Here is a 17,802-nt window from a genome sequence, read left to right on the forward strand (position 1 = left end):
TAAAAACGGTCAATTTTTCACGGGCAGGGCTTTATTAGATAACGGATCACAATCCAACTTTATCACTAACGACTTTGCGAAAAAATTAAACATGCCGACGTTTAAAGAAAATATAGAGATCCGAGGCATAAATCAACAGGCTGTTTGTTCCACAGACTCAGTCAACTTAAAAATTACTTCCCGCTTCGGCACTTTCGGTACAGAGTTAACGTACGTTGTCCTCCCGAGAATTACTCAAAATATTCCTACAATTGAAATAGACATTTCAAATATAGAAATTCCCAAAAATATTAAGCTAGCTGATCCTCATTTCAATATACCGGGAAAGATAGATTTGTTGATCGGGGCGGATAACTTTTGGAACCTGATGTGTGTCGGGCAAATAAAATTAGGAAAACAAAGGCCGGTACTACAAAAGTCATTATTGGGATGGCTTGTTTCAGGGTCGACGATAACCATAAGCCCCAGGAATAAAACAAGCCAGTTGTCAATTAAGCGTATTAGAAGAGTTAGATCGAGACATGCGAGCGCTTCTGGGACTAGAAAATTATCAGAGCGTTATAAACAGTATAACGAAGAAGAAAGTATTGCGAGAAACATTTCAAGGCCACGTATAGACGACAATTAGATGGTAGGTTTATCGTACAATACCCGATAAAAGAGCATCTGTTAGAGGCGCTGGGTAATTCGAAAGAAGTAGCCTTGAAGAGATTTCAATCATTAGAGCGAAAATTTGAAAGGAAATCCGAGTTTAAAAGGGAATATGCAGGATTCATGCGGGAATACCTTCATTTAGGTCACATGAAACCGGTTGCCGAACACGATAGAAGCAAGTTCAGAGTTTTCTTGCCGCACCATGCAGTTACAAAGGAAGGCGACGCGAAGTCTAAAATTCGAGTAGTTTTCGACGCATCCAGCAAATGCTCCGGAGAAAAATCGCTGAACGATGTTTTGTACAAGGGGCCAATAATCCAAACAGAACTGTTTGACTTAATCACTAGATTTCGCAGTCATAAATATGTTCTATGCGCAGATATTAAAAAAATGTACAGACAAATATTGATACATCATGAGCAAACCGCGTTGCAAAGTATCGTTTGGCGAGAGAGTCCGGATGTTGAAATCCAAGAATATGAATTATGTACGGTGACTTACGGTACCAAACCAGCGTCATTTTTAGCGACACGATGCTTGTTACAACTAGCGGAAGATGAGAAAGCAAAGTATCCTAGGGCTTCGAAAGTTGTCAGCAGAGATTTTTACATGGATGACATGTTGACAGGAGGGGATACGGAAGCAGACATCTTAAATTTACAAAATAAACTAACCGAATTGTTAGCCAAAGCGCGTTGGAATTACATAAATGGAATGCAAACGTACCCTCACTTAGTCAAACTAGTCCATGGAAAACCGATGCAGTAAGCATCGGGGAGGAAGCTGAATCCAAGTTATTTGGGGTACTGTGGAACCCTATTAAGGACGTTTTTAGTTATAAGGTAACGGTACAAGGCAGCGAGGTGCGCACAACGAAGCGTACGGTTCTATCACAAATCTGTAGATTGTTCGATCCACTGGGCTTGGTGGGTCCAGTCATTACGTTAACAAAGATTATAATGCAAGAACTGTGGAGCTTGGGCATAGGTTGGGATGAATCGGTACCCATGCATATTCATAAAGCGTGGGACGCAATAAAAGCACAATTGAACTTACTCAATAACCTGCAGATACCTAGAGCAGTTCTGTCGAGTGAAAAACACAGTCAAATACAAATCCACGGATTTTGCGATGCGAGCGAAAAGGCGTACGGGGCCTGCATATATCTAAGAGAACAAAATTTACACGGAAAAACTGTGATCTCGCTTCTTTGTTCAAAATCACGCATAGCGCCTATGAAAGCGTTATCGCTGCCGAGGTTAGAGCTATGTGGCGCAGTGCTATTAGCAAACTTAATGAACAGAGTAATATCGAGCCTAAATATGGAAACACTGCCGAAATATTTTTGGACGGATTCAATGATTGTAGTGGCCTGGATACGTTCCACTCCAAGAAAATGGCAAACGTTCGTAGCGAATAGAATAAGCGAAATCCACGACAAGTCCTCGCCTTCCGATTGGCACCATGTCAAGTCGGGGGACAACCCGGCCGATCTAATTTCGCGGGGGGCAACTCCCGAACAACTCATGCAAAACAATTCGTGGTGGAAAGCTCCGTGGCTGGTGGATGATGTAGAATCTTGGGAACCGGAAGACGAGGATTTGAATAACGTGATCGTACCTGAAAAACGAAAGCAAGCGATAATAGCAATGGCTGTGAAAGGCGACACGATAATAGACTACAAGAGATTTTCGTCGTTAAATAAATTAGTTAGAACAGTCGCGTATGTATTAAGATTTGCGTGTAATTTGAAATGTAAAATAGAAGACCGTAGAGTGGGCCAAATGAGCCTTATAGAGGTAAACGAAGCCAAAGCGATGATAATCAAGTTAGTACAAAATGAAGAGTTCGAACCCGAAATAAAGGCGTTAAGGAGTGGCCACTCAGTTCCAAGAAGCTCCAAGTTAATCGCTCTCCACCCCTTCTTAGATGACAAAGGGGTACTGCGCGTCGAAGGGAGATTGAAACATTCCGCGTGCCCGGAAGAAACCAAACACCCCATTTTGCTCCCGTCGTCACATCACGTGACCATGTTAGTCATCAGGCATCATCATGAGAAGGTTTTTCACGCAGGCGCACAGACCACCTTGAATTTTATAAGAGAAGAATTTTGGCCCATTTTCGCCAGGAGCCGAGTAAAGAAGATGTTACGAAACTGCGTAAAGTGCCGCAAGTCCCACCCTAAGGCTAATTGGCAAATCATGGGGGAGTTGCCAGCGGCAAGAGTTAAAATCACTAAAGCTTTCTACAGCTCAGGGGTCGATTATTGCGGACCCTTTTACGTACGAGATAGAGTGCGCCGGGGAGTATCCCGTTTGGACACGTAACGATTGGACACCGCTCGATTGGACACGCACGATTGGACACGCACGATTGGACACCGCACGATTGGACACCGCACGATTGGACACCGCACGATTGGACACCGCATTATTGGACACTGCACGATTGGACACCGCACGATTGGACACCGCATTATTGGACACCGCATTATTGGACACCGCATTATTGGACACCGCATTATTGGACACCGCATTATTGGACACCGCATTATTGGACACCGTACAATTGGACACACACACACATTTACGTGTGTGTATGCAGATTTCTAATACAGTTTGCATGGGTTAGCGACTTGGACGGGGTGGGTGCGGGAGAGGGGGCCGAAGGCCCCCCTTGCACCCCCCCGTGTGTGTGTGTGTGTGTGTGTGTGTGCGTGCGAGCATTTTCTGCACCACATAGGTTTGAAACTTTCCACGCAAAACGAGATGCTCCTAAAAATACGTATATAGATATTTAAAATTCAATTTTTTTTCTGGCAAATCGAAGCTTTTTTCTGCCAGATATTTCTAAGCTTAGATAATCTGTCATATGATATATAAATGTTATTCACTAGAAGACTGCGGTGTCCAATCGTGCTGTGTCCAATCGTGCTGTGTCCAATCGTGCGGTGTCCAATAATGCGGTGTCCAATAATGCGGTGTCCAATCGTGCGGTGTCCAATAATGCGGTGTCCAATCGTGCGGTGTCCAATAATGCGGTGTCCAATCGTGCGGTGTCCAATCGTGCGGTGTCCAATCGTGTGGTGTCCAATCGTGCGGTGTCCAATCGAGCCGTGTCCAATCGTGCGTGTCCAATCGTGCGTGTCCAATCGAGCGGTGTCCAATCGTTACGTGTCCAAAAGGAGGTCACCCGTTGAGTTCATATCGAATTTCATCAAACATGAACGCCACGCAATTATTTCCGAGATTTATCTCATCCTTATCCTTATCTTTATCGTCTTTCTTCTTCATCACCGATCTTCCTTCGGTAGAGAAAACTTTCACATGGTAACGTATAAATCCTGTTGTTGTATGGGTATCCTTATTTCATCGCTGTATCCAAAAGTGGTATTGGTGTACGGATTGTACGTGTGAGTCTCAATCTTGACGATGCTGTCGTCAAAGATCGGCTCGTCTCCAATGTTCAAGATGTTAGACATCTTAGATATTTCGTACGACAAATCCCAATGATTTTAAAAATTCAACGTTTGACGCGGAGAGTTTTTTTTTATCAGACGATCGAATATTTTTAACTGTCGTACAATTTATGTCACACGGTCGAATATTCTTGATTGGTGTAAAAATTGTGTCCTTCACCTGCTTATTCAACACGAGCATCTCACGTTATCGTCTTCGTACGTGTAACCTAACGGTAATCTCCTCTCCGCGAAAATCGAGTAATTGGCCGTCCTGATCCACAATGCGAATCGTTAAATCAGTAATGTTCCGTGCGACGATTGGAAAGTAAATAATCTGTGCAGGCGTTTCCGATATCTTATATCCTGGTGGTACCCTCGGCGAAAATTCGTGTATTGTGTGTACGCACTTGTTGCTGTACGCACCCGCAGTCACGTTACATTGTATGCGAATAATGTTTACGTTTATGATATTTATAGGTGCATCCGATTCATGCCACATTCGCGATTCAAGAGTACGTCGCGATGAAAATCCTAACAGCGATCCAACGTTGCTAAGTTTAAAGAAATTTATCTGATAAGCACACATAATTTCACTCTTCATTGTATTATTGTTAGCACGAATCACCACCGGATATTCGCTCTCTTCTTCATCTTCTTTGTGAAACGTTCTCTTTTCCGCAACATCGATGAGATTGTAAAATTGTGCGTTTCAAATATCTATCTGTATCACACAATTCATACGATCCTTCGGGAATTGTAATTTCCTTGTCGTCTTTATCATAATAAAATTTGTTATTCGACGAATTTACATTAGGTACGGTATAGTATGTTTCAAAATCTGTGAGACCGAGCTCGTAATCGCTCAAATCTACGGAAAATAGCTTATCGCGAGGATGCTACTCTTGCCAGTTAGCGTAAACGTCAGTGACATGTTGAGGCAAATACTGAGTTAAATTGAACAATGTTAGCCTTTAAATTGATTACTAACTCTTTGAAGAAAACGCAGACATAGTTGACCGCAGTTACTTTGATCATAACGTTGATAAGGCGTGTGATTGTACTCGATCCGCTTTACATCTAAATATTGCACCAGTTCTTTCGGTGGTCTAAGATTGCCGAAACTATCAAAGTATATAGCGCGATTTCCTCTCTTTGCGTATGCCACCCAGTGTGTACCTGATCCTTCAGCGTTATCTAAATTTACAATACCGCTCTCGTTTCGATATGCTCCAACCGTTGGTAATGCTGTACGCATAAAAATTCCTCTAAAGTGTGGAATGCGCATACGTTTCGCTAACTGTAATAATTGTGTGTTGGTAGTTGCACCTTTTGGCATTTTTAACGTTTTTTTGACGGTTTTTTTTTTTCGTCGACACTCCTTGTCCACGCTTATATGGAGCGAGATAAACTCCATGACCTTCCATGACACGATTATGACGTTTCAATTCGTTCAGCTGACGCTGCGCTGCCTTGTTATCATTCACAACCTTCGCAACTCCCGCCGCTTCACCGATTAACGACCCGAGAACGCCCAACAGCGGTAGAATGGGTAAAACACCGCCGCGTTTTTCTACCGGAAGTATTCGTTAACTCGCTCTCTTTTTTTTATCACTTTTTTTCTTTTTCAAACCCATACTGATTTTCGTCTTAGTTTTCATAGCTGCCCAAACGGCTGCTGCAGCAGCTCTTTCTCCGAAAGTCGAATCGTTCGTTGTAATGCGTTTTCGCGCTTCCGCAGCGAGTATATTATCAGCTGCGTGTCTATCGGTGAGTTCGTTGCTCCGGGAGTACGCAATGTCGTGTTTGCGACACGCCGCGTCCAACGGATTAATACCCCGATCACCTCTGGCCAATCGCTTTTTCAGCCTAATATCTAAACCGCAAAATTGATATCCTGGTATGTGCAGTTCGAAAGGAAGCGCATTTATCGCACGATTTAACAAGCCGCGACCTACCGCTGGCATTCGCGACAATTCTTTATCAACGGTGCGGGGCCGTCGATGTGCGTCTGGTGCTACGATTGATTGTAATGTTTGTAGCAACGACGATGGCTTCGAATCTCCGTATCAGTCTTTATATGTTCCGGAACTGTCCCACACGTGTTCAATATAATTGCTACATACGCGTAGCAGAATAGGTTTCGACACGAATTCTAACTGCTCGGCACTCAAATCGAGTACATCGGAGGGATGTGAAAATATGAGAAACATTTTACATACTGAACAATTTTTCTCGGTGCGTCTCTATAAATAGATCGGTCTTATTATAATTTTTGTCAGTTTTTATCAGAGCATAGAGAGAGAAAATATGCGGTTCGTACAACATTCACCAGCGATTAAAGTAACAAATTTCGATGACAGAATAATGTCCGAAAGAAAAATACGGAGGTATGGAAACATGTTGCCGAGTTCTATACGTGGTATAATTTGTGGTCCGTCAAATTGTGGCAAGACAAACGTATTAATAGCTTGTTGGAAAGTCCGCATGGAGTACGTTTTGAGAATGTATATGTGTACTCGAAATCATTACAACAACCCAAATATTGATACTTGGAAAATTTATTGACACCAATTGAAGAAGTTAATTATTTTGTATTCTCCAATAACTGTGATGTTATTCAGCCGAGTGAAGCGCTTCCGAATTCCATTTTTATCTTTGATGACGTGGCGTGTGATAAGTAAGACACGATAAGAGACTACTTTGCAATGGGGCGACACGTGGATATCGACTGCTTCTATCTCTGTCAGATGTATGCAAAGATACCGAAACATCTTATACGCGACAATGCGAATTTGCTAATTTTATTCAAGCAGGTACTAATCTAAAGCACGCGTACAACGATCATGTAAATACCGACATGTCTTACGAGGATTTTAGCAATTTATGTCATACTTGTTGGCAACAAAAGTATGGATCTTTAGTGATAGATAAGGATAGTGCACTCGCTGATGGATGATACCGAAAAGGATTTAATGACTTTGCAATACCATAAAGCAGTTAGTTGTTTTCGATACGTTGATCAAGTAGTAGCGTTTCTCAACATGGATAACACAGATAACAGAATGAATCGTGAGAAAATTGTGAAAGAGATTGCGAAAACGAGTGATTCAATTCGCAAAAAATATCACGCTTTGAAAGTGGGTAAAGTGCAGAAGAGATGGCGTTGAAGAGACAATTTAAGCTCATTGTTTGAACCATTAAACAGATTGTTGAAACACCGTTGGTGATGTATCAGATCCGATTAAGAATGAACGTTCTTTTCGGAGGAAGATGATATGCAGAACCAAACCGAAACGAAAGCGATTAAACGCTTCGTTTAACAATTCTATAATATGACTTCTACTCCTGTTAAAAAATGAGACGATCAAAAACTGTACCAACTAATTTGAATGAAACAGCGCAAATATTACATGATAGTGATTTATCGTACAGTCAGTACCTTCTGTCGAAGACGTTTTTGAAATCGCAGCCAATGAACCGCTTGTGACGTCTATTCGACAACAGTTGGCAACGCAAGAAGGACGTGAAAAAGTTGGCACACACACTATGGTCCATTAGGTCAAAAATATATGGGAGCTGTTCTGAGTGGTAAAAAACCAGTCATAATAGATACTGTTTACGGAGATTACTTCACCGACTTTGGAACGATGCTCGGCGATAAACGCGTCGACATACACAAGAATGACAACATAGTCATAGATGGTAAAATATATGTGGGAACGCCTGGTCTGTACGAATTAATTTTCATGAAAATGCCCAACATGTACACGAATAATGACCTGCAGATTATAAAAACATTCTATTGGCGACAAATGCATATAGACGCGGACATATTGCACAAAATCACGTAATGGGCAACAAAGGGTCTAAATATAAAAATAAATTGCGCCCTTATTAACAGACGCAGAAGTTGGACAAGGTCTACCGAGCGCTATTACATTAAATGATAACAAGATCGATTATGTTCATTGGGATGATCCCAACGAGCTTGTGGATCGCCTCGATTGCTCGAGGCCTCACACCAGGCTGGGCACAATGCTCACGACAAACGAGATTCTATCAATTATTGAGGAACTTCGCGAGGCTGGTCTTATTATAAATTAAAACTGCATGAAACAAATCATTTAGTCAACATCGCAATGTCAATCAACAAGTTTGGAACATCGCTTGGAAGAGGTGGTGCGTAACCATACTATCAATGGAGTGGATTAGTCAGAATTACGTGCGCGATAACGCTCTTTGCATGGCTGTCACTGATTAGATGCAAAGTCGTGCAAAATTCGACCGTGTAGCGCTGCCTGTAGACGATAATGATGCAACCAATAAACGATACGTACAGCAGAACGTGAAAATTTTAAAAGGATCGACAGGATGAAATCGAGAGGAAGATTGAGACACTCCAAAGTAGAGTAGAAATTACAGCTCATATGCTAAACGAGTTTCAAAGGCAGTTCGACGCGGTGACTCATCGTGCAGAGTAAAAAAGTTGATACATCGAATATATGTGTCATTTACATATACTTCAAACATGTCTGAGAAACAATTGCTGGTTGAGGAGTTGCATGCTCCGGCGAGAAGAAATTTTTCTCGAAGACGTGTCATAGTTTGTGGATATGATGACCTGTGGCAGGCGGATTTACATAGTTGAGATGCGTCCTTACACGCAATTTAACCGAGGTTATCACTACATATTCTCCGTTATCGATGTGCTGAGTAAGCATGTATGGGCTGTGCCGCTTAAGACCAAGAGTGGTAGCCAAGTTGCCATTGCGATTGCAAAGATAATTCCGAAAGATGGAAGATGTCCGAAAAATTTGCAAACAGACAAAGGAAAGGAATTTTATAACGCAAACGTGCAGAAACTATTAAAAAAAACATGATATTAATCATTATTCTACGTACTCCATAATGAAAGCATCAGTTGTCGAACGCTTTAACCGAACATTAAAAAACGTTATGTGGAAACAATTTACACTCATGGAAATTATAGATGGATCGATTTGCTGCCACGTCTTGTATCAGAATACAACGCACGAAAACATCGAACTATCGGCATGCGACCCATCGATGTTACGCCTGCAATCGCTAAAAAACTCTTAACCACTGTGTACAGTCACGTAAAAATTGCAGCACCCGCGCAATTTAAAGTAGGTGACTCGGTGGCGCGTCAGTAAATTTAAAACTGTTTTTGAGAAGGGTTATACACCAAATTGGACTACGGAGATATTTAAAATTATTAAAATACAGCGTACCAATCCTGTGACATATGTACTGGAAGATTCCTGTGGAAAACCTATCTCTGGAGGATTCTACGAATATGAGCTGCAGCGTGTTGCAAATTCTGACGTGTATCTCGTTGAAAAAATATTGCGCAGAAAAGGAGATGAGATTTACGTAAAGTGGTTGGGATTCGATGGATCACATAATTCATGGATACATAAAGACACTGTTATTTAATCCAATAAAAATTGTTTTTATTATATTTACATAAAAGTACAATGTAACCAAATACATTATTATATTAATTTTATATTATGCGAGATTTCTTTATCATCCTTTCATCATACTTAATACATTTTTATTAATATCTGTTTTTAACATAAAAATAGATAAAATTATTTTTAATGTAAAATGTGAAATTTAAAACTATTGTTACGTCCTGGGGGAGGGGGGAAGTGACCGGGGCCGAGCGTAAACCGTGGTTCCCCAGGAGCGTAACTGTTTGTGAGTTTGTGGGTAAAAAGAAAGAAAAATTGGATCCGGTTATAGAATTATATTTTCTTTTATTATTTTTATTATTATTCTCCCTCTTGTTTTTTCTCTTTTAAGAGGTGGTGCTCCTTCGAGGGGCTTGAGAAGCCTTTTATAAGCTTCTATGGATCGAAGGGTCGCCTTGCCGGATAAGGCGAATTTCGGGAGCGATCCGACGAAGGTCTCGTCGCTTGTTATGCGGGGGCCTTGCCGCAGGGGTGGACGGGCCTGGAGGTCCACCTTTGCGGGACGCGTGGGAGCTCGTATAGGAGCAGTGTCGGTCCCTGGGGGTAGCCGGGGCGGCGGGCGCCTGAAGGGAGCGAGTTTTGGTGGTGGTGCGCTATGGCAGGGTGGTGCCGGGGCCACTAGTCGGGTGCAGGGGGTAGGCTGTGGAGGCGGCAGCCCAAACGGGCCCGGTGATCCGTGGCGTCTCGGGGAGGCGTCGGGGGGCGGAGGTCGATCGAAGATGCGAGGATCGAACGTTCCAGCCTCGATGAGACGCCATTTTAACCGCTTGATCTGCCGCTTCCTTCCCCCTCGGCGAGACCGTGGCATGATGTCACACTGTTTGGTTGTAGACCGATTTTATTAAAAGAACCCATTATATAGAAGACACGTGTCAGGCAGGTAAATTTTTTTATAAGCGAGTCATGTAATTTGTGTAATGTTCCTCTCTTTCTCTTTGTTAATATTTATTTCCCTTTCTTTTAGTTTTTAAGAAATATTTTAATCGGCGTAATTTAGATGAGAAACCGAGTCAATCTGCCTAGTTTGTAATAGTATGAGTCCGTGGGGATAAAGCGCCCAAATAGGCGAGCCCATTGCCCATGGAGTAGGGAGGGGAGTGTGGGGGATAAGCGCCCTAGTGGACAGCCCGTACCATCCCACGGAGTGTAAGCCAGAGATCGACTCGGATTCTATTCTTAGCCGTCTTGTTCGGTTTCACACGGACGCGGACCAAGAGTACGTGAACTGAGAGAGAGAGAGAGATAGAGAGACAGAGAGAGATCAATGATAGTTATTATTATTGTCCGCGTAGTTACTGCCTGCCACGTGGACGACGCGGTTCTTAGTGGTGCTTTTAGGAGATGAGTTTAGGCCAAAAATAATAAAAAAAAAGGAGAGTACCTCTTTTCTTTGTGGGTACTGTTCGGATGCTAATGAGAGGAAGAGCGTACAATTTTGCGACAATGTGTAGAGAGCGTGAGGGGGGAGCGCCCAGGGAGGGCGCAACAAATCCCACGCCAAGGAAAGATGGGGCGTTTGTGACGGAGAGCGCCCTATGGGCTGCCCTGTGGTGCACAGTTAGGTGGGAAAACGACGTAGGGGGTGAAAAGCGCCTTAATAGGCGCCCGTTGTCCCCTGGACACCTCCTAACTTAAGCGCCCCGGTATGCGCCCCTGGCTTGAAGTTCAGGGAGGAAGCAGGCGCCTGAATCGTAGCGCCCTGCTTCCAGGATGAGGATTCAGGGAAGTCGCTGTTTCGCTTCAGAATATTTTAGGGAGCACCGAGGATGGTTTGCCCCGTATTTTTTGCCCTACTTAATTTAATAATACAAGTAAGAAATTTTTTTTTAGTTACTAAATATAATTTTTATTATAATTATATTGAACACACAAAAAAAAACTTTGTTTTAAATAAAGTAGAGTGAGCTTACATTTGATAATTTGTAAGAATGAATTTTACGGCGTTTTGTAGATAAGGGAGATGTTACTTACGCACTGTTCAAGAATTAATGGTCACAATGTCGTATACTTGGTAGTAGTCTTATTTGTAAGAGCACGAAGGCTAATAATTATTAAACGGATAGTACTTTCTTCCCGCAGAGTAACGTCTATGCCTACTGGCAGCGCGACTCGTTATATGAGCGAAAATGCTTCTTCTGAGGATCTCGCGCTCCTTATATACCCCAAAACTAGGGGGTCCTAGGGGTACGCGGGTGTAGGGAAACTCAAATCCATGGAAAATTCCGCGACAAATAGCTATTATTTTTGAAATTTTATGGTTTCTAATTTTTGTTCGAATTATTATAAACTTCGGTCAAGAGGTAGCCAGGGTGATTAGCGTTTGAATGCTTCCTTCGCCTTTCTCCTATCACCTCTGTGAGCGGAGTAATTAAACCGCATATCTTCGTAATTACTTACTCATGCTATCTCATTCATACTTCCCGATCGGAATAATGCTCGAGCTATTGCTATCCCACTTGGTACACGCGCTCCGCAGCTGGACCGACTCTTCGGCAGCGCGAGAGTGTCACGCGTGAACCGCATGGTTGAAAAATATTCACATTACTCCAGGTTGTTAATAATGTGAAAGAGTTATAGCATGACTGCGACGGATTGCAGTATTATTAATTAACAAGGGAGTTGAGGGGTGGCGGTTGCACCCTGTCGTTAATAGCAAATAGAAAGGCGACGAAGGAATATTACTCTTTTAATGAAATTTTTAACTATACGCGGCATGATTCGATGGATTTGAGCTTTAACAATCGAGGTAATAATTACGCACGTGATAACAATAAATTTTAATAAAGAGTATAAGCGTAGGGTGTACGCGCTAATACCCAGCGCGTCTGATTTCGTGGGGGAGGGAAGCGCTCGGTGAGACGAGTGCTCCGGCGGAGCACGCGAGAACGCGGTGCGCGACGTGAGATGAAATAGGTGAAAAATTTCATCGAACGTAACACTATATTATAGCGGTATTCGATAATGTCCCCACGGTAACGTTTCAACCGAATCGGGTATGAGGTACCTCTTGTCATCATATGGACTTAGAGCGATTTTCGTTTCGGACACCGTATATACTTTATGCAGCTTGGATCTTATGCATGATTGGCGACGCGTCATCTCGATCTCATCTCTCAAACACCGGGTATAATCATCGAATGTTATGGTTCGCGCTACTACATTATTCTTGACACCTTTCGCCTTTTTAGTATCCTTCTTTCCATCTACCTTTAACGCATACATCTTTGCTCTAAGTCCAACGAAATCAGTCATTATCACACCATTATTCTCATCTTTCATTAGGCCCGGAACTTTTTTATTCTCGAGAGGCATACCGTACGCGTTGTCGACCGGATAATCGCTCGTGTCGAATCTAGCGATATCACGTTTCATCGTCTCGTAAATATCTTCACACTCGACGAGGCATATGAGACTGTCAGTGTCGGTGTACATAACTCTACATTTGTTACGATATAAAGATAGCATGTATTCGTGGTGAAATTCATATAGACACGTCTTAGAAATAAGATACACATGCCTACGTAAATCGGCTTATATAATTTCATCTCGAGTTTTCTAAGTTCAACGGCGATTAAATTTTCTGCAAAAATACTTCGACTATGAAAATTCGGTTTTGCGATCATTGTCTCTGCACCATACCGCCCCACCCATTTTGTCAACAACTTAACGTCAACATGATTGCGCACATTCTCCATGGTTTTACCAAACACTGCATTATTCATTAATTTATACAAGTTTTTTCAAATCAAAATACATAAGATATGAGGATGGTTTCGATGGGTCGTACGTCTGCATGTATTTGTTGTTAGCCTGTGCATATCTGCCTGAACATTGCTGAGACCGCCGCGTATACCGCGTTCGATGAACATTACCATGTCAATGTCAGTAAGCAGTTCGAAAGTAATTTTTGTATATTTTAACATAGCGTCCCACGTGTATCCGGGGAGAGTGTAATAATGTGCTGGATCGAGACCGTAACTTTCTAAGCATTTATCGCGAAAATTTTCAAAAATGTCAGCTAACAATAACACATCCGTTTTCAAATATAGATCGCTGTATTCACCCAACGTTTGAATCGCTTCCAGACATTCTCGGCGTGCATGTAATCGCACTCGGATACAGTATCAGAGGTCAGGGAACTGAAAAATGATTCGCGCGGCGGTAAACACGTGTCCTGCAGCTTGTTAACGCAGTCAACGTACTCATACGGAAATACACCTTTTCGCGTCAATAAATCGAAATCCTCGTCAGATAAGTGTAAAAATTCAGAACGTACAATTTTTAATTTTTCTTTGCTTAGAAATGATGCCAATTTTTCGAGACTAGTATTTAAAAATTTATATGTATCTATGAACCGTAGTTTTATGTAATTGTGTGGATCTAATTTATCAGCTGTGTCTACGACATGTTTTGTAAAAGAAATGTACTTTTCTTTTGTGATGAGGAGTACGTCGGTCTTCCCTTTGAACGCCGTGGCTATTTCCTTAATAATGAAATGCGAATCGTATCCAGATAAATTATGAAAAATAACTGGCATGTATGAAGCATTTTGATAATTTAAATTGCAGAGAGAATGTGCAGGACCGCGATAACGACCGGTCAAATGACAATGATCGCGCACCCGCATGTCATCCGATGCGAATGGCTTATCGCAGATATGACACTGCGTCACGCTACGGTATGCCTCCAATTGTTCCTCCGATAATGTTTCCATGGGGACATTAGTTGATAAACGAGTCTTAACGTTATACGCTAATTCTTCAAGTTGTTTAGTGAACCACGCGAGGCAATCTTTATCGCGACGAAACCGGTACGCGGATAACGCGTTGTCGTACGAGCATCGCACGTAATACCCGATGCTGAATACCTCATGTTGTTGATATGTGTACGACGCTTGCTCTGTATCATATTGCGTCTTCCGCAGCACACATTCGAGGTCCGCGTAGACGATAAAGGGCACTCGTTTCTTGTGGTTTATATTCCGGAAATTCAACCACTTGTCTTCAGCGGGCAATGTGATAGCGCAGTCGTTCATTCTCTGACAGTCTACAGCGTGTAATTGCAACCTCTCACACGATGAAAAATAGTGCAAGCACCTGTAAAAATAATTTAAAAAAATTTTAATTACTTTTTTTGCTAGATCATAAAACTATTTTTTAGATGAAAATATAGTATACATACCGATCGCAAATGTATCTTTTTCCATCATGTTTGCTCAGTTGGGAGCTGATGAGGCGGGACAGATTTTTTATCCAGACAAAGTGGCCCACGCTGTCTTCGCGCGGATTTTGCACGTATAATAAATTGACATGTTTCTCTTTCTTATCATTAGAGAGCCGCAGCGGAAGAATCTTTAGCATTGCCATTTCCTTTTTCATCCCGTAGACGTTGATTGATATATTGTTAAGACTCTCAAATTTTCCAATATCCTTTAGTGTAACGGGAAACACAATATCATCAAACTTTAGAACTGTTACATAATGCGGATATGATGACTCCCTTTCTGAATTTCTTTCGACAGGTGTAGCGCGGCGACCACTGACCACGCAAAGCATGCATTATCCTTTGAATTAACGTTCACTACCGCACGTTTCACCATTATTTCTCGCGGCAAAGTCATATAACACCCCGCATGTAAAGGATTATACTTGTTTATATTTAGAGTCAAATTAAGAATTCGCGACAACGCCCATCCGCTATCACGTTCTTGAAACTCTTTGAGCGAGGCCAAAGTGGGCTCGATAATGCGTCGCTCGTACCACTCGTGCAAGTCCGACATTTGGAATAGTTCACAATTTTTAGTGTTTATACTTTTGTTGGCACGTTTATCACCCGTTACAAACATGCCGTTGAATACTGTGTTCACTTTTACACTATTGTGTTTTTTTAAAGCGTCCCGCACTCGCTCGAGCACTATACCGCCTGCATCTTCTAAAAACGTTCGCGGTTCAATATAGTTTGTATTTATCACCACACCGTCAGAATGCGATTCTCGAACGCTGCATCTATCTCTCGCCACACGAGTCTATTCGCGTTATTACTAGTGCTCGCGTAATTACCGCCTACATGCACAAAACGTCTTTGTAATCGCGTTTTTCACCTTCGAGTCGCGCGATCCTCGCTACCAACGATTGTCTTTGTCCGACGGCAAGCCGAGGACGCTTGATGCGGCTATGTTCCTCAAGCTGTTGTATAATCTTGTCACATCGCTGCAACCACATGAAACACTCGCCCAAGGTAGCGATTCTGTCGGCTTGCTCCAATAGCTCACGTTCCACTTGCTCGAAATTATTCTCCATTTTTATGTCTTTTTAACACTTTTTTAAAACAACACTGTACAATCTTTAACAGGACACTCGCATGTAATTTCACAGCATCTAATGCAGTATCGATATTTGTCTTGAATTTTAAAATGCATTTATGGAATTATTACCCCGGATTGACGACGGTTTCAAGTTGCACTTGGATCTTTGCATCAAATGTGATATTATGCGCTTCCCGACCGCTTATATATTTTTTATAACTCTTCATTTTCTTTGTTTTAACATCGGTGCTTGACCTCTGCAAGATTTGCATTATTTGAATGTGCGATTCTGAATGACCACATCAGTAAGTATCAAATGATTTATGTACGTGCCTAAAACATATTTTGTTACAGCAGCCGTACATCGGCGCTTGACCTCTGCAAGATTTGTATTATTTGAATGTGTGATTTTCGTATGATCTCATCAGTAAATATCAAATGTACATGCCTAAAACATATTTTATTACAGCAGCCGTACATCGGCGCTTAACCTCTCAAAGATTCACATTATTTGAATGTATGATTTTCGTATGATCTCATCAGTAAGTATCAAATGTACATGCCTAAAACATATTTTGTCACAGCAGCTGTATATCGGCGCTTGACCTCTCAAAGATTCACATTATTTGACTGTGTGATTTTCGTATGATCTTATCAGTAAGTATCAAATGTATGTGCCTAAAACATATTTTGCCGCAGCAGCCGTACATCGGCGCTTGACCTCTGAAACGTTGGTCATCCTTGAATGTGTGAAGTTTGAAATATGTGATTGTCCCCTCTACTGAGATGTGTGAAGGGCGTGCAATATAAGAAGAGTTCTGACAACGATATCACATTAGTTAATCAGCGGAATACGGACGGTAAAGTTCCAATCTTGCATTAATTAATCGAAAGAAGTCGGAGTTTCCCCTGAAAATGAACTATTACGTTCCGATTCAGCAAAATGAAACGTGTGATAAACCGTAAGTATTTTTTAAATTAATTAAATCAAATTTTGTTACATATTTAGTTGGATTTTATTTTTTATATCTTGCAACATTTTTTTTCTTTACAGAACAATGTCGCAGCCGTGTCATACTCCGCACATTCTGGGAAGGAGATTTGCTTTGACGGCTACATTCTACAAATATTTGGATATAGGAATCAGTGTGGGACTTGAGTCTTTTGTAGAGATGATTCTTGGTGACAACAAGGACAATGAGATACCGCTGTCACGTGATACCTGGGTAATAATGATTGAGAAACGGACGGATATCGAGCAACTCCTGCAGTCGGCAACCGCTACATCGTTGTGGATTAATGATCTTTTCATCGAAGTCGTTAAAATACGTAACGAGAGTATCATAAAATTCACTTTAAATAACAAAATTATGTACATGAAACCATCGACTGTACAATTTTTACTAAATCTTGAAGATGTTATCAATAATGCATATTTTAAGTTATGGGATGATATGCATATAGTAAAAGAACGATATAATCAATTTGTAAAGTGTTTGCGGCGAAATAATATTCATAACAAGTGCGATGCAGTCAAATTGTTAAATGAAATATGTGTAAAAACTTCGCTCGTAGATTGCGAACTGATGGTTTATGCATCAGACAATATTGTATACGACGCGTTACAAAAGGAATAAATGAAAAAAATTATAAATAATTATTCTAACTTATATTCTCTTTTCCCTATTCCTGTGCGGTATAATAGCGTGCGCAGAACCGAGTAGAAAGTACATAGATAAGATGGGTGGGAACGCATGTATGTAACCGCATATAAAAGAACGCAACGAATGAAAGAGAAAGAGCGAGAGAATGATAAAACTGTATGGCTGGAAATATCGCGTACAGATGAGAGAGAGAGAGAAAGAGAGAGACAGATTCGTAATAGA

At 41.6% G+C, this 17,802-nt stretch overlaps 3 protein-coding genes across 3 annotated transcripts; 1 reads left to right on the forward strand and 2 right to left on the reverse strand.

Annotated features, from left to right (window-relative positions):
• Nucleotides 1-91: 91 nt before the first annotated feature.
• On the forward strand, nt 92-2,981 carry LOC118646100. The gene is made up of 3 exons (XM_036288393.1): nt 92-406; nt 607-1,223; nt 1,340-2,981. Exons 1-3 carry the CDS (start codon nt 92-94, stop codon nt 2,979-2,981), a joined length of 2,574 nt encoding a protein of 857 aa, XP_036144286.1.
• A 9,543-nt stretch (nt 2,982-12,524) lies between these two features.
• Nucleotides 12,525-13,090, reverse strand: LOC118646191. Its single transcript, XM_036288560.1, has one exon. The coding sequence runs from the start codon at nt 13,075-13,077 to the stop codon at nt 12,556-12,558; it is 522 nt and encodes a 173-aa protein (XP_036144453.1). The 5' UTR covers nt 13,078-13,090; the 3' UTR covers nt 12,525-12,555.
• Nucleotides 13,091-13,630: 540 nt separating this feature from the next.
• Nucleotides 13,631-14,665, reverse strand: LOC118646190. The gene has a single exon (XM_036288559.1). It carries the CDS (start codon nt 14,645-14,647, stop codon nt 13,652-13,654), a length of 996 nt encoding a protein of 331 aa, XP_036144452.1. The 5' UTR covers nt 14,648-14,665; the 3' UTR covers nt 13,631-13,651.
• Between the last annotated feature and the right edge of the window lie 3,137 nt (nt 14,666-17,802).

This window comes from Monomorium pharaonis, chromosome 6 (assembly GCF_013373865.1).
Source record: "Monomorium pharaonis isolate MP-MQ-018 chromosome 6, ASM1337386v2, whole genome shotgun sequence".
NCBI classification, from domain to species: domain Eukaryota; kingdom Metazoa; phylum Arthropoda; class Insecta; order Hymenoptera; family Formicidae; genus Monomorium; species Monomorium pharaonis.

Coding starts and splice junctions, on each gene's coding strand:
- LOC118646190 (XM_036288559.1), bottom strand. CDS start 14,647: ATGAACGACTGCGCTATCACATTGCCCGCTGAAGACAAGTGGTTGAAT.
- LOC118646100 (XM_036288393.1), top strand. CDS start 92: ATGCCGACGTTTAAAGAAAATATAGAGATCCGAGGCATAAATCAACAG. Junction 407..606: donor AATTAGGAAAACAAAGGCCG/GTACTACAAAAG, acceptor AAACATTTCAAG/GCCACGTATAGACGACAATT. Junction 1,224..1,339: donor GCGGAAGATGAGAAAGCAAA/GTATCCTAGGGC, acceptor CCGAATTGTTAG/CCAAAGCGCGTTGGAATTAC.
- LOC118646191 (XM_036288560.1), bottom strand. CDS start 13,077: ATGCTATCTTTATATCGTAACAAATGTAGAGTTATGTACACCGACACT.